The following is a 24,142-nucleotide window of genomic DNA, read 5'->3' as shown; positions in this document are numbered from 1 at the left end:
GTGGTGTGCTGGGTCCTGCGGAATAGTATGACTGTTTCAGGTCACGCTCTCTGTTCTTGGCTTATCTGGTCCAGCCACAGACTGTTTTCCAGGAATGCCGGGGAAGCAGACTCGGATGAGGGTGGCTTGGCCCATTTGTCTCCCCTCTTTGACCAAAAGCATGTTTAGACACCTCCATTGCACTAGCAAGAGGAGAGAAAAGAGGGCCTGTGTTAAGTGAGACTGTGCATGAGCAATAGCCTATTGCAAACAGCAGACTGCTTGCTGTGCGTTTAGCACCTTGCAGGTGATACTGTGGTCTTTTTTCTTCATCATTGTACTCTGTGGAGTGGCATTTTCATCCAAGTAATTGGGCAGAACCAAGTACTCGACAGGCAGGCTGAGGACACATGCAAAGATGTGACAAACGCCTCACTGCTTGAGGGATTGGAAGTGAAAAACAAACTGCATCCTCGCCAGTTGATCTTACACAGGCACTCACTGAACATGCACACTTAGACACACCCACACACACATGCGTACACAGGCACATTCAAACCTCCCCTGGCTTCCCAAACAACTCGTCACAAAGTAGGCTTTGCGCTGTGAGTTTGCACTGAGTCTATTATTAGCTCATCACTGTGTTTGCAAATATTTGTCGACGTCTTCATGATATTGTGTGGCTTCTTTTATGCAAGCATTGGGAGCGCGTTTGTGTTTGCTCAGCCAGTCGATGCTTACCATTGATTACTATGCAGTCCGATTAGTGCTCTACCAGCTTCCCTCCATGGCAGGAGTGAGTGTGTGTGTGTGTGTTGTAGACCTGGTGTGAGCAGTATCTTACAACTGAGGCCAAATATCCAAACCTGTTCGCTGTCAGAACATCAGTCCCACGCTATGCTTACATCTGTTACTCTGAAAGATACCTAAGAGTCTGCCTGCTCTGAATAATTTTTACTCTCATCTGCTCCCGTTTCCCCCCCTCCTGACAGGCCTGCGGCTTGCAGAGCAGCTGGCTCGGCGTGAGGACGAGGCGAAGATCCGCCATCGTCTTGGGCTCTCTCTGTGGGCCAGTGGGAATCTGGAGGAGGCCCAACATCAGGTAAAGCTTCTCCTTCTGCTGCCTCTTCTAGCCTTGACTCTACTCTCAAGCCGACTCCTCTCCTCTCCTCCATCTGGACTCCTTCCAGCTGATCCACCTCTTGTAGTTAAGACTGACCTCTAATAAGCGCACATCTGTTGGTCGGCAAAGACTACAAACGAGAGTAGGGAAATAGATGATCTGGAGTGTGAAATGTAAGTTTTAAGTAAAGCCCAATGGTAAAATAAATAACCCATAGGACGAAGAACAACAGGAGAAGAGGTGGCTGTAGGGCTTGAACATGGCCGCTGGCAATATGCTGGGGTGTCTGTCAAGCTGGTAAATGCTGTCATCTCAGCAGACAGGCGACAGATGACTGGATATTTTTTCGTGCATGGTCTCGGGAGTCCCAAGCCTCCACATCACACATACACACACTCCCTCCTCTTCAGCCCACTGCCCACCTGGCAAGCATGGAATATCCCCTTAACATCTCTCTTTACAGTCTGTCCACACACCACAGCTCAAGATTTGATTTGATTTTTCTCTGCTTGTGTATCCACACATAAGTCTGTGAACAGTCAGCCAACAGCAGTTGCTGTCTCACGTGTGTCTGTAGGGATGTTATTCAGCTGCTTTCATTTTCAAAATCTAGTCCAAAACATTTCTGGTATAATACGCACACGCTACGCACATCTATGTGACCCAGATAGCTTTCTGTTTCTGTCAAAAGTAACTTTGTCTGTTTGCAATTATCTGTAACAAGAGTTAGAAAAGAAATACTTGACCAAGGTGGTGACTATGGCAAAGGCTCATGACTCATATTGAGGAATTTGTGTTGGATTAAAGCAAAATATTATTCTTATTCTTATTCCCGATGCAACATATTTTCCACTGCATATTTGCTTTCCAGTTGAACACTTGCCCTTAAAACCTTAGTAGGGCATGTTAACAGTGGGCTGATTTTGTCCTAACATGCATAGATCCCGTGTTTTTCCCATGTGTTTCTCCCCATGTCAGATTGTAGCCCACAGGGTGAATTGGTGCTGAGAAAGGACACTGTTTTCCTCAGTGTACATCAAATGGTTATTCATGAGCTGGCCTGTTGCTACAGATGACCTTGGTTAATTCCCTGACCCACTTCAAACCTCATTTTTATCGGCTTGTATTAAAATTCATAAAGCATCCATAGGTGTGGATGGAATGAGAGTTCTTGACCTCATGTTCCTTATTCTCTAAATATTTCAATCCAATTGTAGTACAGAGGAGCTGCGCATCTAAAAGCTGTCTTAGGGAAGACAGCTTTTAGATGCGCAGCTCCTCTGTCTTGGAATAGTCTGCAAATTAAATGGAAACTGAACAATCTGGTGCCACTAAATGTTTTTAAAGCTCGGTTGATGCTAGTCAATCGGAAGCTATTGGTACCTGTTTATGTGGATAATTATGTAAATGATGCTGTATGATGTCCTTTTGTTGTTTTATTTATGTTTTTATGTTTCATGTGGAACTACTTGAGCAGGTCTCCCTTGAAAAAGAGATCAATGATCTCAATGGGATTTATCTGTATAAATAAAGGTTTGAAATGAAATGAGTTCAACACTATGTCTGTGATCCTGGTGTTCACAGTGACACGCAGATTGACGTGTCCTGATTATAATCAGCTATTTTACCAGCGCATACTCCCTCTGAGATGCCCTCACATTCATATGTAAGGAGAGCATGGATCAATACATTCATGTTTACTTAAGTAGCAGTGCTCTACTGTAGATTTTCTTTATTCATCTGATATCATCTGCCACACAGAATGAGAGCTTATCAGGCAGGTTATTTTACAAAAATCATTAGAGGCATGCAAGGATCAACCTCCACAGTGATTCAGTGACATTGACATTCACTTAACCTGCCAGATAAAAGCCATGTTAGTGTCAGAGCTGTAAAACATGGCAGTGCTATCTGAATGCATAGCAGCTGAAGAATGTGGCAGCTTTTTACCTGTACCACAGCCAAGGCGAGTCACTGCGGACGCAGCACATTTGGGATTGTTTCCCCTTTCATCTGTGCCAGAAGGGGTCAGGGAGGAGGAAAGGCGCTGTGAGAAATTAGTTTCACTCTTAAAGGGATGTCTGCAAGGCTTACAGATTAAACTAGCACTGCAGCAGTCTGCCCACAGTCCTATCAGCAGAATCAGCCTGAGACCAGCAGCTCCGTCTACTTGCACTAATGCAGCAGAGCTCACAGATTCTATGCTGATCTCTACTCTCCCCGTTCACTCTGACACACTTTTCCTGCATGACCTTGGGATATGCCAGGCGAGCTACAGTGTATGCATATTATGTGAGCGCGCAAGGCACACGCTATTTTTTTCTTTCTCTTACCCGACCCACAATGCTGATACAATCCACTTCATCCACCTTTTCTTCACTGCAGTTCTTTGTCTTGTATAAACTGTGATCAAAGCAGTATGAGCAGAGTGCTTTGGCCTCTCTGCTGGCCCCGGACTCCCGGAGAGTGGCTCTATAACGGCCCTAGTCACCCTACAGGGCTGCTATAGGCGCAGAAATAGGAAATCAATAAAGGCTCCCATGAATCAGCACTCCTGGCCAGCTCCGCTTGGCCAACGTGCAACACTGTCCATTGTCTCTTTTCCCTATCTCAATCCAATGTCTAGCACTGAATAGAAAGGTCTAATAACGCAGACAGGCCTAGTGCGTTTACAAAGATTATCCTTTTTGTCTTTCCAAGATTCCCAGGTAATGGTTTAGCTTCTCGTTGCGCTTTCCCTTGTCCAGGCGAATAGGAGCCGAAGAGAGGTTTACTTGTGTTGTATGGGGATTCATCAAGCTACATTATGTTACTTTCCTCAGTTGAGAAAAGCAGAATTGGAGGGCAGCGGGTCTCATAAGTGATGACCGCTGAGGTGGGATTGTGCCATCTAGTGGCCACAATGAATCTCCCTCTTTAAAAGGCTTGTACATGGTAAACAATGTACAAGTGGTGTATGATTTGTTGGACACTTTTATCCGTAGTGTCTGAACTGTGCCCTGACTGCTTACATTGTATCATCAAACCTATAAAACCTGCACTGATGCTTTCCACAATAATCAGAGCTAAAATTATGTATGATGTTATAACTTTTCTTTGAAACTGAGCCAACTACGAATATCTAATGTGTTGTTGTTGTTGTTTATCCTCAGCTCTACCGGGCTTCTGCACTGTTTGAGACCATCCGCCATGAAGCCCAGCACAGCACAGACTATAAACTCTCCCTGTTCGACCTGCAAACCTCCTGCTACCAGGCACTCCAAAGGGTCCTCGTCAGTCTAGGTATGCCCATAGACACCTCTCGTACCTTCAATTCTTCAATTTGTCTAAGCATATACCTGTTAATCAGTTCTGACCTCTGAATCCACACAGGCCACCACGATGAGGCTCTGGCGGTGGCGGAGCGGGGTCGCACACGAGCCTTCGCTGACCTCCTGGTGGAGCGGCAGACAGGCCAGCAGGACTCGGACCCCTACACCCCGGTAACAGTGGAGCACATATTGGACACCGTCAACAGCCAGAGGGCGTTGGTGCTTTATTTCTCAATGGCGGCTGGCTACCTGTACAGCTGGCTGCTGGCTCCAGGAGCAGGTAAGGACCGACTCTCTGGCTATGGCTCTGTTGTAAAATAGCTTTTTGTAGGAATGTTAAAGACTTTCTCCCTTATTGTTATTATTTCCTGCCTTAGAATTGTTGTTCTGGTGTAACTCACTGTATGTGAACAATCATATTGGGTGAATAGGTTTCAAATTTCCCCTATTTTACTGACTTATAACAGTTGGCCATATGGTACTGGTAACTTTACACTTTGGCAGAAAACCCAGGAACCACTGTTTTTTATTTCGCCTTAAAGTTGTTACATTCCTTGAGAAATATTGCATACAGAATATGTCTTGTAATACACTAAGGTTACGTGCATATTCAATTACAAAAACGGAAGGATGAAAGCTAAAGGCCATCCTATTATTACAAAAGGATATTCAATAATGTAACACAAACTGTAAATATGTGGACATAAAAAACTCTCCGTCTGTATTGAAGCAGCTTTCTTGTACAAAGTGTAAAGCTATAACAACTACACATACTTGCTTCAAATCAAAGTGTATGAAAGCCTAGAGGCTGTAGCTTGTTGTCAGCTGCAGGGGTAAGAAGGCCAGCTTTTAACACCAAGCGGCAGTGCCACCTGCCACTCTGCTGTTAGGATTTGCCCCCTGCTTCGCTTCTCACCCCAGAAGGCATCCCCCAATGAACCATGCTAATTGAAAGTGACACAGCCAAACAACATCGGCAACATCTCTGCACATGCCAACAGGAAAACACTTAGCTGTTGTACCAAGCCCAAACATAATTTGGCTTTCTCTTTTCATCCTTTTTTTCTGTTCCCTTTTTTCTTTGGATTTTCTGGTGGTATTGCTGTACTTTTGCACTTCTTTGTGTGCTTCTTATTTTGTCTCTTTTGTTGGCACACTGAGTAACACCACACAGGCAGAGGGATTAAGATGCAGCTTGTTTATATGACTCGTGAAATTCCAGTTTCACAAAAAGAATAGGCAGACTGCGGGTGAACTACAGTGCATGTCACACGACTCCCCGTAGCTGTTCCTTGGCTCTCTTCTGCTCTCTGCTGTAATGAGAGGAAATGAGAGCCGTGACCCATGTCCCTTGCCACCAAGCCTGAACATTTGATCATATCCAGCTCCCTGGCAACCAGATGAACTTGACCCCCCCCCCCCCAGCACTAGTCATACGGAGGGGAGGAACACTACAGGGACCAGTGGAGATCTTCAAAGCGCTGAATATTACCCCAAGCTAATAGGGAGCCACTTGCTCACTAATCGCCTGTCTGTCACTTCCTGGCATTCCCTGGCATCCAGCTGGCACACAAACATGGCCTACTCTAAAGACTCACTCAAAAGAGCTTCTAAAGGTCCTAATTACTTCAGTAGTGTAAATTATGTGACATTTTATAGACCGGAATTGCATATACTGCCCATTCAATTACATTTAATACAAAATCGACATGATAGCACATCTATTTATACAGCACTGACACACCCACAAACTCACACACCTACACAGTACACACACACAGCCTGTTCTCCATCCCAGTGTACTCTTCCCCGCCCCACTCAGATGTTTCTGCTTGACACTCTCATGGCGGGCGGCAGATGGCACAGGCAGCCTACTCTTATATTTTATTGAACATTATTTGTTTTATTCATTTTGCTCAACATATGCACTGCTGCAAACTGCCTCACTCACAGCCTCCAGTTGAAACCATCCAATATTCCTGACATGAGCGAGTAATTCAAAAGAAGATAAGCAATTTAACTAAAACAGCCAGTCGTTTTTGACACTTTTCTCTTTCTACAGGCATCCTGAAGTTTCATGAGGTGTATCTGGGCGAGGGCATGTCAGAAGTAGGGTCTGACTTCCAGGAGGGGGGCAACGGAGGGGTGGTTTGCGGCTCCTCGCTGGAGCAGTACATCGCTAGTGCCCGTGAGGCTCTGGGAGTTGAATCGTATTACAGCAGGTGAGATTTTTACAGCTGTCACAGTGAAAGGAAACGTCTACTGTTTGTTTATGAGCTCATTATGCATGTGAAACACTAATTTAGGACTTTTTGCTTGAAAGTTTGCACTGCTTGCTCTTATAACTAATAACCCAGTACCTATTTAGTCTACATCCAACTTTTTTATGGTGTCTTTTTCCTGAGCAGGGATAGCAATAATGGATTAGCAGACAAGGAAGAAAACATACCCACATAAACTTTATTGACAAACAAATGAAAGAAAGCCAGTACAAATCACTGTTTGATTACCAAGTGCACTTGGAAAGCGCTAGACAGTCATCAGAAGCCAGTGTAAACACTACATGACTCCTCATCAAGAGTGTAGCCCAAACAAACAACAAAGATTAACACTTTCACTTACACTTTAATCCCTAGAGCTAGTTGTAAAAGGGATTATGTTATCATTCAGAAAGTGTGTGTTTGTAAAAGAGTGTTATGCCCCATTGCACCCTGTGATGACAGGCTTCTACTACCTTTCTAAAGTACTCCGCTCTCACCACAGTGGAATAAATGAGACGGAATAATGGCTCTTTGGATAGCCAGACTATTGAACCCACCAAACAAACATTAAACCTGACAACTAAAGGAAGAGAGGATGGGATTTCCTGAGAGTATAAGGAAGAATGGGAAGAAAGTTGTGAAAGAATCAATGGAGTACAATTCAAAGAAGCCGAGGCTGGTGGTTAAAGAGCAGAACAGGGATTGTAGCCATATGGGACTCTACAGGAGGAAATGGAAATGGTGGCGAGATATATCGACAGCTAAAATCACCCTTTGACATCATGGCGTCTACACACCATTTGACATTGCCGTTGTTCTCTAGTTGGGGTTTGATCCATAGTGCCAAGCTGGTCTGCCCAGTGCCAGCCTCCGCCACCCTAGCAGCCTGGCCCTCCTGCCCCATTACCAGCTCATTTACTACTCCAATGGGAAGCTGTACACACGCCACTGCGCCTGGATGGGCACAATATGGCACCACTTACCAGCCCATTCATTCTCCAGAGTGGAGAAAAAGAGAGGCAGCACTCTGAAATGACATGGATGGAGAGGAATGGGGGAGAGCATATGTGTGCGAAATAAAGGATGATGACAGTAGAAAACATTGTATTAAAGAGGCCCTATTATGCTCTTTGGGGGTTTTATGTTCCTATAGTGTGTGTTAGGTTGTTGCATATAAATTGTCTGCAAAGGCTAAAATCCCAAAGTTCATACACTCCTCCCCCTGCCTGAAATGCCTCCATTGGACTCCTTTGTTTACTGCCGAGACATAATGACATCACTATGTAACATGTGCGCTTCTATTGGCTTGTGCTCCAACACACTGTATGCGATCTGCTAAGGGGCGTGACATCTCTAAGCGGTTGACGAATCACAACAGAGCCAGCCAGCTAGCCAATCAGAGCAGACTGGGCTCTCGTTTCAGACCGAGAGTGAAAGAGCAGTACTAGAAAATAAAGACCTTTTGAACAGTAAAGCATGTAAACATGTCACAGTAGAGGCACACAATACAAATATGAAACCTGAAAATTAGCATAATATGGTCCCTTTAACTAATTGCTTTTTTTGTACCATCATCTTTTGAAACGGATTTATATTCTGCATCCAGCATTTCTTCAGTGCACGTACATCTGTCGGTATGTATACACCCCCGGGAAAATGAATCTCAAAAGAGATATATAATGCAAGGATTTCAATGAAATGGTGGCGTTGGTGGTTGTGGCAGTGGGAGCATGAGATGATGAGAGATCCATGGTGCAAGAAGCTGACATAAGAGTTACACGATGTGGGTGCATCAGAGGAGAAGTTGAAGCATGAAGGGAGAGATAGGGGGGTGGTGGTTGAGAGGTAGTGATTGTGGGTTGGGGGTGGTTGATTCCCCACTGACTGGATCAGCATCGCTAGCATTATAATGAAAGGATTTATCTCTGCTTACTATCAGGGTGTTGGACCAAGCCTGGGAAATTAGGCCAAGTGTTTGTGGGTAGAACAGTGTGTTTTGGGGGGAGATCAGCAGTGTGTGTAGTTGACTTAACCGCTGAGAAACAATGTAAGTCTGTGTATTGTCTACTTTCCCCAAAGTGCCCCTTTCTTGCCAAGAAATCTCGGCGGCTGTGCATGTCTCTCACTCTTTCTCCATCTCTCTTTCAGAGGGTGCTCGAGCAGCGAGACAGAGAGCGAGGCAGGAGATTTGTTGGACCAACAATTTGAGGAGCTCAACAACAAGCTTAACTCTGTCACCGATCCAACGGGCTTCCTGCGCATGGTGTCCAGAAACAACCTGTTCAACAGGTAGGGGATGATTCACAAATCACCTGCACGTTCCAACCCTCTCACTGTGGGACAGCCATAATTAACAAGCGCTACATAGACCCGCTTTCTCACAAAATAAAAGAAGATGAAAAATATCTGCTCGGGTAAGGAGATTCACGGGTATTGTGGTTCATCTGTGAAAGGATTTTCTTTTCCATTGTTTCGCCAGCGCAGAGGCAGCATGTGAATCCTTCTTATTAAAATAGACTGAGAAGAGCCAAGCTGCTAAAGCTCTTATCAACTGCCTACTCTGATGGGGCTGTGTGTTTGTGCACACGCGTGTGCGTGTGGTTTTAAGATGTTTGCACTATCTGTGTTTTTTTGTTGTGCAGATTTATGACTATGATTGGTTATTTCAGTGAGTCTGCCAGTGGCCCCTTCAGAGCATTATTTAACGATACTATGCTAAGTATTCATTTACACTGAGATGATTGGTAATGTATACAAATAGAGTGTGTGTCTCGGTCATATTTCCCTGTCCTCGTCCACAGTTGAGCTGCTCTTTGATGAGAGGGTAATTCCAGCTTTAATTGAGTCTCGGTGCTCATTAAGCCCCTTTAATGGGCTGCCGGTAATAATCCGCTCATTCTTTTGGGCCTCAAAAAACTCTGAATTATAAAGCTCCTCGTGCTTAGGAGCCTATCGTCTATCACAATGTTAAAGCAAGAGAAAATGAAGAAAATATCATTTCAAGCCATCTTGGGGTTTCATGTACATATGAGCTTTTCAAAAGCTCTCAATGACTTAACTTCTCTCTTTAATGTTCCTCTAGTCTAACATGTCAAGATTTAGGCTATTAGTGTTATTAATACCTCAGTATTTTCACAGTTACATTACATTGCATTACTGACAATTAAGAGAAAGAAGAAATATAATGAACTCTAATTGGATGACATTTCAATCAAAATAGGTGCAAGAACAATATCCTCACATTAAAAGACCAGTGCTTCTTTACGTGATATCTTCACTCTGTGTTATCATCGATTGCCCTATTTTAACACAGAGATTGAATCTTCACCAGAGAGCTTGCAAGGATTACTATGGGAAGGTGATAATGAAAGTCTCCTCGTGTCTAATCCCCTCAGTGTGTAATTGAATACGTTGTTATGCCCAATGATAGCATAGTGAGATTTTTTGAGGATCTTGATGAAGTTGTCAGTGAATGAGCTGTTAGCACTGATAAAACAGGCATCAAAAGAGCTGCCACTACAAATACAATTGAATTAGGTCAGTAGAAAAAGCCTAATGTGTGTGTAATAGAGGCTAACTTGTCGCCCTTTGTATCACCTCTCAGATCACACTTGAAGTGCCAAAAATAGGCAGCCGCCGAATGCAATCTTAAGCGTTCGAGTCACGGCTTTCAGTCTTTTCTTTACGCTGTCTCCCTCTACACTTGACACTCACCTTCTCTTGGCGTATCCCCTGCCTCCTCTCTCATTCTTCCTGTCAGGCTAACAAACGATTGTTTGCTTTCCCATGGAGGCTCATGCCAAGGCCTGGGAGAGAGACAGAGTGTTGGGAGGCTGGAGGAAAGCCAGTGGCCGGGGGCTACCAGAAGGGCAGGATAGATGTCTGTTGGCTGGGGCCCGGAGGAAACTCTGGCTGGTGGAACAGATGGAGAGAAGTGACATGTGCGGCCATAAAGCTCGGCCCGTGTGCCTACAGCACCAAAGGCTTCTTACCCCATGGCCACCATTAGCACAGTTATCAGTATGTCGCGCGTCTCTGGCTGAGCAGGGGAGCTCTCACCCCCGTCACACAGGAGACAAGCCTCAAACACACAGGGATATATTTCTGTTAGTATTGCAACAACACTTGTTGGAAGAGGATTGAAGGGTTTTACAATCTCATTCTTCATCAGCTGGAAGTCCTGAGTACTGATTGTAAGTAGAGAGGGTCGCTGTAAAGATGAGATGAGCCCGCTCTCAGCCTCTTTTGGTTATGATTCTGGCAAGCTGATAGCATTCAATGCTCCTTCATGTTTCTGTAGGCACTATACTACCACAGTGCTATACTGCCATCCAGTGGAACGTTTTATAATGACATCATGTTTTCTGAAGCAACGCTCATGTGAAATTACATATGTGAGTTCACCTAGGCCCTAGGGATTAAAGTGCATAACAATAGAGATCCAGTATGGCCTGCTATCATCTGCCTTTTGCTCATTTTGTTTTCGGATCTGACAGATATCATGTTAGAAAAAAAAGATGGGTCTCTGATAAAGAGTGTTAGATCTCACCCTTCTTCTGCAGCAGTAAACTGCTACCACACACAAACTCAGAAGAGTTCCCTTGCTGAGTTTGCATCGTGCTAGATATTTGATGTTATTGTATGCAGTAGTTAGACATGAAGCTTTTTCAGCTTTGTTTCCAGCACACATGCGAGGCTCATTTTTTGCAGCAGCATGGCTTGATGTTTAAGGACAGTTTAATACATGAGACTCCTGTTTATATGCAGTACTATTTTTACATGTATTGTGTTATCATAGAATATACTTTTTCTCTGTAATGGAGACTCCAATTATTACACAGTATTGTTCTTAAGGTTCCCAAAGCATTCATAGTTTAATTCATGTTGACTCAAGGACACTCAAGGGGGGGCTTAAGTAGTATGACATTTTGAATATCTGTAGATCCAAAGGAATGAAAATCATTGTGTAACTTAAAGAAAACAGAAAAGGGGATATTTTACATGCATATTATTTGGGAGCTAACTGAAAATGCAATATAAAATCAAATTACATCAAATACAATTTTATTTATGTAGCCCAATATAAAAAAAACACATTTGTCTCTTAGGTGGCTTTACATTTGTTACAGATCAACAAACATGAATGACAGTGTAATATATATATATATATATATATATATATATATATATGTCATAATAGGTAACAACATACACTGTATAATTGACAAAATGGTAATGTGAATTAGGGCTGCTCGATCATGGCAAAAGTCATAATCTCGATTATTTGGGTCAATAATTGATATCACGATTATTAAAAACGATTATCCATTTACTTTGATTTAAAAAAAAAAAATGTTGAACAGTATGTTTTTAACAGTTGATTACCCTGAACTTTAAGTATAATTTAACTGAAAAACCAATCAAAAAAAAAAAAAAAAAATCGTTTTATTTCGATTATGTTGTTTTCATAATCGTTGCAAGCCAAAATCGTAATTGCAATTAAAATACGATTAATTAAGCAGCCCTAATGTGAATATAAAATATAAATTCAATAAAATATAGTGTATGGTATGAGTATTTTCAATATGTGATAAACTCCCTCAAACAGCCTTGGGTCGCCAGCATAACAGTTTGAGGCACAAAAATAAAAACAGTATTACTTTATGTTTGTGCAGGAGCTGCCAGAGTATGACCAGCCTGTTCAGTAACACCATGTCACCCGCCAAAGACGGTACTTCTTCCCTGCCTCGTCGCTCCAGCAACCTCGGAAAGCCTCCACTCCGGGCACTTTATGATTTGCTCATTGCACCTATGGAGGGGGTAAGTACTACCTTTATGGGTCATTGCTTGAATATCGATTTAGTTGTGTGGCAGAGAGAAGAGTGTAAGAGGAAATGCAATTATGTGTAATGTTAAACTAATCCTTTTGTCTGACAGGGCTTGATGCACTCCAGTGGGCCAGTTGGCAGACACAGACAACTGGTGATGGTGCTGGAGGGAGAACTGTACCTCATCCCCTTCGCTCTGTTAAAAGGAAGCTCCTCTAATGAATACCTCTATGAGCGCTTCAGCCTCATCGCCATTCCCTCCATTCAAGGCCTCGGATCAAATGCAAAGGTTGGCCTTCTTGTTCATAAAATAATGCTAAATTTCCATTTGAAACTACGTGATGAGTACTTTAATTATCCACAGTTTCTACCTTTTCAGTGTCCTACAACATGAAGTAATCTCTGACAGGTTGTAGCGGTAGAGTGTAACCTTTAATATTGTGCCCCTAGACGAACTCCCGGCGCCCTGGACCAGCTCCTTGTGGAGGTGTCTCCATGGCGGCAGTGGTGGGGAACCCCCGCCTGCCCTCACCTGTCATGGACCGCTGGCTGTGGGGACCCATGCCCTCTGCAGAAGAGGAGGCTCACATGGTGGCAGAGTTGCTGGGCTGCCAACCCCTGGCTGGCCCTGCTGCTACCAAGGAAAGGGTGATGAGCGCCCTCTCACAGGCTGAGTGTGCTCACTTTGCCACCCACATTTCCTGGAAATTAGCAGCTCTGGTGCTCTCCCCGAACCCTGAGAGCGTGCCTGGTGGGTCGAGTGCCAGTGGGGGAGTAGGGACATTGGGGAGAGGGGCCGGGGGAAGGAGAGGCAGCAGTGGTCGAGGCAGGAAGGGCTCCGGAAGCGGCTACACCATCCCCGAGTCCCTCCACATGCAGGATGACAACAGTGACTTGGAGAGCATATGTGATAGTCCCCCGCTGCAGGAGTTCCTGCTCACAGCTGCAGATATACTGGACATGAGGTTGCCAGTCAAACTGGTGGTGCTTGGGTAGGTTGGCTGATTGAGGGAAACACATTTAAATAGAGTCTTTATGTTGATTTAGGTCCTGAATTTTCATTTTATTTCTTAAAGTTCTATGGGAAGGCCATTGTATGTGTAAATCTGTGATGAAATTAATCACTCAGTAGATGTGAAGTGATGATTATATTATAACTATTTTAGAAAAACGAATTAGAATGTAATATAATAACCTGGACAGATAATAAAAGCAAATAATGCTTGACATTTTATTTTATTAAGCATTTTATAGCTTTCTTATTAAATGACCCACTGGTGTGTCATTTGGCTACAGGTCGTACCAGGAGTCCAGCAGTAAAGTGACTGCAGATGGTGTTGTGGGATTGACCCGGGCCTTCCTGGCTGCCGGGGTGCAGTGTACTCTCGTGTCCTTATGGCCTGTCCCTGTCGCAGCCTCCAAAGTTTTTGTCCATGCTTTTTACACTGCCATGCTTAATGGGACCAAAGCTAGTGCAGCACTGGCAGATGCCATGAAGAATGTCCAGACCAGCAAGCAGTACTCGCACCCCTCCAACTGGGCAGGTTAGAGATGTGATTCACCCATAATTATACATTCCCATGATAAAAAAAAAAGATAACTTTGAAATTAAGCTCTTTTTATTGCAATCTTTCTCTTCAGGATACATGCTGATTGGAAATGATGTGAAGCTTAACAGTCCCTCTTCCCTCATTGGCCAAGCTTTGGCAGAGATTCTACAGTATCCAGATCGAGCACGAGATGCTCTGAGAGTTTTACTCCACCTGGTAAGACATGGACCCAAGAACAAACACACGCACACACACACACACACTATATTTGCATCACTTTTGAGAACATTACATTAACTTACATTACATTGACTAACCCAAAAGGTAACTTTTCCTGGAGTCTTACTTAGACAATAAATGCTACTTAGCTAATCATATCCTTAAACTAAACCTAACCTTAAACCAAGTCTTAACCCTAAAATGCACACTTGAGGATTTACTATATGGGCGTAACAACCAAAGACATGTGAAAAAATGATGCTGATGCTGCACATGTCTGGTACTTGCAGGTGGAGAAGTCTCTTCAGAGGATACAGAACGGCCAGCGGAACTCCATGTATACATCCCAGCAAAGTGTTGAGAACAAGGTGGGGGGGGTCCCTGGCTGGCAGGCTCTGTTGACAGCCGTGGGCTTCCGTCTTGACTCTGTGGGCACTGGTATGCCCTGTGCCGTCTTTTTCCCCACTGCGGATCCAGGAGACAGGCTCCAGCAGTGCAGCACCACTTTACAATCACTGCTGGGTAAGCACACCGTCCAATGTTTGACTGATCGGGTGATATGTGTTTGTTATGATATGTTTTAACACTGTTTTCCATATACAACGTAGCCAGCTCTGTCCTCTTTGTTTGCAACATTTCATATCACTCCACAGCCGACCTGTTTAGTCAAAGCGCTACTTAGTTTGGGGGTATTAAGACCATGCCTTGTGTGGGAATAATGAGTATCTCTCTTTGATCTCATCCCTCAGGTCTGCCGCCGCCAGCTCTCCAGGCTTTGTGCAAACTCATCACAGCTTCAGAGGCAGGAGAGCAGCTCATCAATCGGGTAGGCCCCTGCAGCTCTGAGAAAATGCTGCTGGAGTTTTAAATCTAATGCACCAGATAGAAGGTGGTCTTTGTCTCAAACACCTTTGCTATTATTCATTGTTAGGAGCTAGTAGGTCACTTCCTTTCACTTTCTCTGAAACTCTTATACTGCTTTGTACCACGAGGTTCTTGCTCGAACAGAATATCCATTGCGTAAGTTAGTTACGTCAAGATTCAGTACACTCTTAACGCACCAGCAACTCATGCTGCAGCTTAACCTGCATTGCTGTGCAGCATAGAAGCCGAACGAGCACTTCAATTACAAAATCTTTACTACAATCTAAGTCCTGTTCACTTCTACCCAAGCTCATGACCCAAGGAAATTAATCCCACGCCTTTATCCCTCTTTACGTGTAGCATGTGGCTGTCACATGCTCACAGTAAAGTGAAAGACTATCCAGTTAGTTGCTAATTAGTTTTTGTTGCCCTATACTGTAGATACTGGTCTCTATGCAGAGAACATCAGACATGCTCAACCTAATCTATGTACTGTATGCTGATTGCATCGAGCTGTAAACACTTCTGTTGTTACCCTTTGGCCTGTGTGCATGCAATTAAAAGCCTTTTCTCTCTCCCCTGACCCTAACGTGCGATCTGAAGGCTGTTAAAAATATGGTGGCAATGGTAAGTGTGCCTTCACCTACCTGCACTCTTTCCTATCCTAACCCTTTTCCTCCAATCTCCTCTTAATGTTCTACAACACTGAAAAAAACCTCTTTCTTAGAAGCTGCATGACACTAATGTTCAGTTTTGTTGTTTTTGTGCTGTTTTGCATTTGCATGCATTGTAGCCAAACAATCATTGACTGTGTTTCTTTTTCTTTTTCATTGCTGGTTCCTGCAGTCAGATCTAAGGGATTGTTAGTATTAAAGGATTAACAACCCTGGTTCATTACAGGTCAGAGGAATGTCTTAAGGTGGTGAAGGGGATAAAGCTATGATGTAAAAGAAAAACTCTAATAATTGAGCAAAAAAAAGAGTCAGCAGACGAGGCATGTTTCTACTTTTAGAACAGTTATGTCACGTTAACAAAGGTGTCCCTGTCCCTAACCAAGTAATCCCAAACATAACGGGCAAGTGTGCTCCCAGGGAACTTGTAAAACCCCATAAAGCTGACACCCTTTCAGCTCGGCTCCCCTGCAGGTGTTCTGTTGATCTCAATACTCAGAAAACATGTTTTGCTCTACACAGATGAAAATAAATATTCATTGAGAGCATGCAACTATAACACTTTGATGATTTAATTTTTGGTCTCAAATCATGTTTTTCCATTAATTTCATCAGTAGATTTGACCAGTTTATTGTGTTCTTGTAATCATTCATAACCACACCATGCCTGATTTCCCTGTTTGTCTTCTTTTTCTTCTTCTCCAGCTCCATCAGGTGCTAGTCCAACTACAGACAGGAGAAAAAGAACAGGATTTCTCCCTCCAGCCCATTCAGGTGTCCATCAGTGTGCAGCTATGGAGGCTGCCAGGATGCCATGAATTTCTGGCTGCTCTTGGTGAGTCAACTGTTACCTAAGAAAACCTTCTAACTTATCACCCACCATTCATCCATGTGGACTCTCAGACTGAAGTCGAATAGTCCATTTAGCTTAGGAACCTTCCTAACCGAGTGAAATGACCCGGAAGTCCCTCAGTGGCAGCCATGATAAGTGCCATTCGAATTCTCTAGATGATAGGAAAGGAGGTTTCAAACTTCCTTTATAACCTCCTTTAGCTTAGGAACCACTGGACCTCCCTTTACGAAAGGAGAGGAGAAAATGCTGCCCCACAATGCCTTGCAGCCGCAGCATTTGCAGTCACACAACAGTCGGCCGTTCACGGAAACAACCGATTATGACCGAGAAATGATATCATGAAAGTTATGGTGCTTATTAAGCATTTTAAAACGTATGTGGTAAATTGCCAAAGTGCTTTGTTTTGAACGTTCATCAGTATTATAATCAAAAAGAGAAATATGAACGTTAGTTTTTACTGAAATTATCAAATAAAGTCAACATTTCACAGTCTTTACTGAGCTGTGTGGAGTTTGTTCAACTTTTAAAATATGTTTGAATGGTGATATACACAGTGATAGATGTTAAGGACTAGCGTTTATAATAAATACATTTTGTATTTATTTTAAGATCTTTTAATAGTTCATACAATCATACGTATTGGGATCATTTGTATTAATGTGGACCGGAGGGAGAGGGTGACGAGCATAAGTTTCACTTTCCTTTTTTATTTAAATTCCAACTTTGGTCATGAAGAATATGTTTCTCTGTTGTCCCCGTTCATAAAGCATAAAGCAACAGCATCAGAGCACGGTGCAGAGTCTCGAGATGAGTCCCTCGTTCTTATTATACATCCATGTTGTAGTCCGCTGTATAGAAAACTGTAGTTTCCATAGTTTCCCCCACAGCAGCAGACGCACTGCTGTCATGACGTCCGCTGGCGCATCATAAACACGTCAGATAATGAAAGTGCAGTCAGATTCTCTAGCACCGCTGTCTCTTCTCCTAAATCCTTTTGAATTCTCCTATCCACTATCCCTTAACCCTGTCCCTGTGACGTTTCACACAGAGGTCAAGGGATAGACGATAGGGTTGGACGTTGGGAGCTGATTTTTGCACTATTCGACTGCAACCTCAGATTCAGTGGCAAATGTATAAGTTATAACTGTTGATTTTTGTGTGTGTGCAGGATTTGACTTATGTGAGGTAGGCCAAGAAGAAGTGGTGCTAAAGACAGGCAAGCTAGCCAACCGCCGCACCTTGCACTTTGCTCTCCAGTCTCTGCTGGCGCTGTTTGGTAAGATGCTTTTATGCTCTTGTTCATTGTATAATTTAAGTTCTTTTAAATGTGTTTTGATTGGGCATTTTAATCATCAATGTGCATTCAATCTTGCAATCATGTTGTTTTCACCAGGTGTCACATGATTTCCTTTTCTCCTTTTCTCTTGTCCAGACTCCACAGAACTGCCCAAGCGTCTAAGCCTGGATAGCTCATCTTCCCTTGAGTCTCTAGCTTCAGCCCAGTCTGTGTCTAACCCCATGCCCATGGGATACTCAAGCCTTCCTTTCTCTCCTCCTTACCTGGACAATCAGGCCTCAGATGCCATCTCTGTGTATAGCCTCAGCTCTGTAGCCTCCTCCATGAGCTTTGTTTCCAAGACAGATTGTGATTTCCTTGGTCATCGGCAGCGCGGTGGGGCCACAGCGCACTACTCTATCCACAAACACCCTCATGTCCCCCGCAGTCGCTCGTCTCCTCACGGAGCAGCTGCAGCAGCGGTGGCTGGAGCCCGGGGGGATGATGAGGAATATGAGGGCTTTTCTATTATCAGCAGCGAGCCACTGGGAAGCCACTGTGACTCTCTGCCCCTGCCCCCAGGCCACAGCCAGCGCCACCGTGGAGGCAGGGGGGTTATTGGTGGGTCCAGCACAGGAGCAGGGAGAGGCTACACTGTATCAGTATCATCAAGGGGCAGTGTCAGCACCCCCACATCCCCCGTTAAAACATGCCTGGTGCCCAGCCCAAACTCACCAATCCAGAAGGTGGGAAAGGTGAGCAGCTCAGATACAGGTGAATCGGACCAGTCCAGTACCGAGACGGACAGCACTGTCAAGTCTCAGGAGGAAAAAGCTGTCCCTTTGGACCCTCAGGAGCTGGCACAGAAGATTCTGGAGGAGACTCAGAGCCATCTACGGGCTGTGGGTAGTCTTCAGCGGGCCGGGCCAGAGGGTGCAGCAGCTGTAGGAACCTCAGTGCGAAGCAGCGCCTTCCGCTCTTCTGAAACTAGTGCGTTCAGCCGTCCTAACAGCAGTGCTAGTGGCCGAGCTCAATCTTCCCCCAGACCCAAACCTCCCTCCCGTTCCTCTTCTCTTCAGAAAATAAGCTCTGGCTACAACAGTCCTGCAATCTCTGAGTCTTCCCAAAGGGAGGGCAGCCATCCTTCGCCCACTCTGGACAGCCAGTTCAGATTGAAGTACCCAAGTTCTCCATACAGCAACCACATCTCTCGCTCTCCGAGTAATGTGTCTCCCATTTCAGGTCACCTTTCCCCGGCAGGAAGTGCTCCATCCCCTGCCCTGTCGTACTCCTCTACAGGCTCTACTTGCTCTACTTCGGCTGATATACCTGACTTGGACCGGCTACGAAGAGGGGTCATTGATGAAAAAGTCCAAGCTATTCACAATCTGAAGACCTTTTGGGCTAACGCTGCGGCCCAGCACCAGTCACACCTAGGTCCTGTCAGAGCTGTCCACGGTGCTCCTGGCCCTCTTGCTTCTGCTGGCAGGGATGTACTGAGCCTTCTGAACCTCTCTCCACGTCGTTGCTCCCCTAATGATAACCAAGACAGCCTGGAGCTGCGGGAGCTGGGGCTGCAGTCACTAGATAGGAACAACAAGAATGGACACAACTTCTCCAACCCTAGACAAATGGCCCCGTCACCTACAATTTCCACAAGCAGTAGCCCTGGTCCTCGTTCTATCCGACTACCTGCTGGCAATGGATACAAGTTCCTGTCGCCTGGGAGATTTTTCCCTTCCTCTAAATGCTGAGACATTTAAAATGGTCCCATACTTTTATCTATCATTTAATATCCTGTGCGCTGGAGGAGAGGGGCACTTTTTGAGGACTACTATTGGTCCACTAAGTTTGACTGACAGAAGGATTTGATTGGTCGGAGAGTGTGATCCCACAGAGGCACATGAATGCTTTAGAGAGTGTCTTGTCTTTGTGCCCATAACACTGTAAATGGCAATGAGAAATACTCAACGACCTGATACTGTGTTTGTGTGTAACTGTGTGTCAGGTAGATGTAAATGCCATTTGGTATTTTTCTTTGCTGTTTGTGTGGGCCAAGATGCAACAGACTGATTTTCTCCATTTTATTTTATGTTTTTAAATGTAATGGTTATTGTTATTATTGTTTGTTATTGTTATTAATATTATAATTATTATTATTATTATTATTATGTTTTGTAAATTAATTCCAGTGTTTCACAATCAGTATTAAGCGTTTTTATATTATTAAAAAGTGAACAAACATGTACCATGTAAAGAAGGATAGAGTGGGAAAAAAAGATTTAATATTTTTTATGAAATCAAAAGGGCATTTTGCCTGATTTCTTTGTGAATTGAGTGTCTGCTCTGAAGCATGGATTCTCTTGCTATTCAATGTTAAGTACCATGTATGACTTTTTAGCCCATGCTTTTTTGAGATTAAACATGAAAGTTTAATGACAACCATCTGTCATATATCAGTAAACTGTTTCAATAAAAACATCATGTTTGCTTTCTTGTTTGCTGACTTTTGGCTTATTCTGTTGAATGGTGCCCTCATGGAAGGATGGATGAAGGGATGGATATATAGAAATATAGATAGATGGATAGATATTATTTTTAAAAGTCTTCTTCGCCATAAATAAAGTCCTTTTGCAAGGGTGTCACTTTCTGTTCAAAAGTAGTGGGACAAAGAGGGTGAGAATATTTCTAAAATGGTCGTGTGGGTAAGGTATGAGGTCACAGTAGATAGAAAGGGGGTGGAGTAGCTATTTTGTTTAATGACTTATTTCAATGCAGACTATGTATGGAAACTTTGCTTCTTTTGAATATGTGGCCCTTCAGTTGAAATGCTCCTTTCGAGCTCTTTTCCTAAACATCTACAGACCACCCAAATACTGTGCAAGCTTTTTTGATGATTTTACCGAGTTGTTATAGTGTCTGTGTATTGACTTTGACCGTTTAATCATTGTTGGCGATTTTAATATCCATGAGGACAGAGGGGCTAAAGAACTGTTTTGTGTTATCGACAATTGTGGACTGACTCAGCATGTCAAGGGTCCGACGCACAATAAGGGGCACACGCACACCCTGGACTTAATTGTATCAAAGGGTCTGAACATCTCTAAGCTTGTGGTGACTGATGTTGCGCTCTCCGACCATTCCTGTGTTTTCTTTGAGAGCTCTATTACCGTCCATACAACTGTTAAGAAAGAGATAACCACTAGACGTCACTTAACTGAAAATGCAGAGGAAATGTTTGACCAGATTTTTACTTCCTCAATTGCCCCTGCTAACATCTCAGTAAATGAGCTAGTAGATCATTTTAATTCTAAAATAACAAATGTAATGGATGCCATCGCTCCCATTAAAATAAAGGAAGTATCTGGCAAGAAAATATCTCCATGGAGAAAAGCCATGACTGTGAGAACAGCAAAAACTGAGTGCAGAAAAGCTGAACGCAGGTGGAGAAAAACAAATCTCCAGGTTCACTTGGAAATATATAAAGAGAAACTCGGTTTCTATAATCAGGAAATAAAAAAGGCACGACAGTCTTTCTTTTCTGACATCATTACCAAAAATAAAAACAACTCACGTGCCTTGTTTGATACCGTCAACAGACTAACAAACCCCCCAGTGTCAATAGCCTCAGAATTTTTATCCACCAGGGCCTGCAATGATTTTGCCTCCTTCTTCACTGACAAAATCATGCAAATTAGACAGGCAGTCAGTGCCTCTGCATCAGGTACAGCAAATGTACTGTCCCTGTGTTCACCTAAAGCCAATTCAGACACCATGTCACAATTCCGTCTGATAAATGCTAAAGACCTGGAAGACATTATCCAACATCTGAAATCCTCCTCCTGTAGCCTCGACATCATCCCGTTTTTCAAAACTGTTTTTCATTGCTTGGCCTCAGATCTACTACACATAGTAAACAAGTCTCTTCAATCAGGTGTATTTCCACAGGCCCTGAAAACGGCAATAATTACCGCTACTAAAAAAGCATAACCTAGGCGAAACCATTATGAATAATTACAGACCAATATCAAACCTTCCCTTTTTAAGCAAATTGATTGAAAAAGCAGTTTTTCAACAGTTGAGTAATTTCATGTTTTTTGACTGACGGTTTTGATGTGTTTCAGTCGGGCTTTCGACCTAACCACAGCACTGAGACTTCACTTGTTAAGGTCTTAAATGACATCCACAGACAGTGGCAGAATATCAGTGTTAGTATTATTAGATCTCAGCGCTGCCTTTGATACTTTTGACCACAACATATTGCTAGACCGTCTTGAAAACTGGTTGGAAGTTTCAGCAACAGCTCTAAACTGGTTTAGCTCCTACTTGAAGGACAGAACAAACTTTGTCTCAATAGGCAATTACAAATCAACCCTGATAAATATGTCATGCGGGGTTCATCAAGGCTCCATTTTAGGACCTTTGCTTTTTAATATTGATATGCTACCTCTGGCTGAAATTATTAAAAAGAGCGATCTAAGCTATCACATATGCCAACACATCCTCACTCCCAGGTCGGCCTATGTTGACGTTATGTCAAGTCCTGTGTCGGCTTTTTCCAACGCAAGGGGGGGGGCCTTAGCGTCCATTTTCAACGCAAGAGGGGGGCCCTTAGCGTCCATTTTCAGCCTTCCGGGATGTCCATATGCTTCTATGGACGCTCATGGAAGCACGGCATTCGTTTGTGTCGGCTGCCCTTAAAGGCAATGTGAGCGTCCATTCTCATTGGATAACGGAGAATTGTACACCCGGAAGTAAGTATTCCTCTTACTGTCGATTGATTTTACAGTGATATCTGCACTACTCATCGACTAAAAAACACCAGAGTATCCTTGTTAATTACACAACATTGATTGGTTTAAATTGTGTGCAATGCTTTTGTATTTTTCCCCTTCGATTCGGAGAAACAAATATTTTTTCGGAGTAAAGGATGGCAGAAGACACCCAGATTTATTTTAAAATTACACCGGGAGACTACTCTCCGATTAGAACACTGAGCAAGTGCATAGAGCACATCACTGACTGGATGACTCAGAACTTTCTCCAATCGCACAAAGACAAAACTGAGATCATTGTTTTTGGAGCAAAGCAGGACCGATTAAAAGTAATCACAGAGCTTCAGTCGGCAGACTACAAAGTAACTCACAAAGCAAGAAATCTGGGTTGTAACAGTCACATTACAACAGTTATTAGGTCTGCATACTACCACCTGAAGAATATATCAAGGATTAAAAAACTAATGTCGCAACAGGATTTAGAAAAACTTGTCCATGCTTTTATTTCAACTACTGCAATAGTGTCTTCACAGGGCTCACTAAAAAATATATCAGAAAGCTGCAGCTGATTCAGAACGCTGCTGCTCGAGTTCTCACTGACACTAGAAAAGTGGATCACATCACTCCGGTTCTGAGATCATTACACTGGCTTCCAGTCTGCCAAAGAATTGATTTTAAAATACTACTGCTAGTTTTTAAATCACTAAATGCCTTAGGACCGAGGTATACTGTATAGACGACCTCCTCCATCACTATGAAGCATCCAGGAGTCTAGTCTTCTGGGTCGGGTCTGCTCTGTTCCGAGAATAACCACTAAACATGGAAAAGCAGCTTTTAGTTATTATGCCCCAACAATCTGGAACAAACTGCCTAAATCATGCACGTCCGCCGAAACACTTCCTATTTTTAAATCCCGACTAAAAACGCACCTATATTTGCCGCTGCTTTTAATTGAGCTGCCCACACTCACACTACAGTATGCCTTTTTAGTCATGTATTCTGTACCTGCTGTGTTTATTTATGTATTTAATTTCATTACCTTTGCTTATTATGCCTGTTTTTAAATGCCTTTTTAATAATGTATGTAGCCTATGCTGTGTTGGTAAAGCACTTTGAATCGCCACGTGCTGAAAAGTGCTATATAAATAAAATTGCCTTGCCTTGCCTTAGGAAGAGTAATGGAAAAAACAGGCAGAAACTAGAACAATAATTATTTAACGTACTGTACTGATCAGTGCATGCATTTTTTTGGATCCTTTGAGAATTATAGGCAAGGGACTTCTAAGCTTTGGACGATGCAAATTCATGTATTCTATTAACATTGTTTGATGTGTCATATGTTGTGTAAAAAAACTAGGCCTACTTGTTGCAAGATGTTTGACAGAACACTTATGCTTGTGAACAGATTATGCTTTAAAAAGTAATGGGGACA

At 43.4% G+C, this 24,142-nt stretch overlaps 1 protein-coding gene across 1 annotated transcript in view; it reads left to right on the top strand.

The window, feature by feature from the left end:
• LOC117543928 (tetratricopeptide repeat protein 28-like) overlaps nucleotides 1-20,435 on the top strand; it is a 174,364-nt gene extending 153,929 nt beyond the window's left edge. Inside the window, 16 exon segments of the mRNA XM_034212592.1 lie at nucleotides 972-1,081; nucleotides 4,255-4,384; nucleotides 4,475-4,693; nucleotides 6,476-6,635; nucleotides 8,823-8,963; nucleotides 12,350-12,494; nucleotides 12,612-12,791; nucleotides 12,953-13,494; nucleotides 13,799-14,046; nucleotides 14,144-14,268; nucleotides 14,562-14,793; nucleotides 15,021-15,097; nucleotides 15,739-15,762; nucleotides 16,512-16,641; nucleotides 17,828-17,935; nucleotides 18,092-20,435. Coding sequence (XP_034068483.1) covers nucleotides 972-1,081; nucleotides 4,255-4,384; nucleotides 4,475-4,693; nucleotides 6,476-6,635; nucleotides 8,823-8,963; nucleotides 12,350-12,494; nucleotides 12,612-12,791; nucleotides 12,953-13,494; nucleotides 13,799-14,046; nucleotides 14,144-14,268; nucleotides 14,562-14,793; nucleotides 15,021-15,097; nucleotides 15,739-15,762; nucleotides 16,512-16,641; nucleotides 17,828-17,935; nucleotides 18,092-19,689 — 4,169 coding nt within the window. The 3' untranslated portion in view covers nucleotides 19,690-20,435.
• Nucleotides 20,436-24,142: the final 3,707 nt, after the last annotated feature.

This window comes from Gymnodraco acuticeps, unplaced genomic scaffold (assembly GCF_902827175.1).
Source record: "Gymnodraco acuticeps unplaced genomic scaffold, fGymAcu1.1, whole genome shotgun sequence".
Classification (NCBI taxonomy): Eukaryota; Metazoa; Chordata; class Actinopteri; order Perciformes; family Bathydraconidae; genus Gymnodraco; species Gymnodraco acuticeps.
Note: the sequence above shows the minus strand (reverse complement) of the source record. Positions and strands in the feature narration are given on the sequence as shown.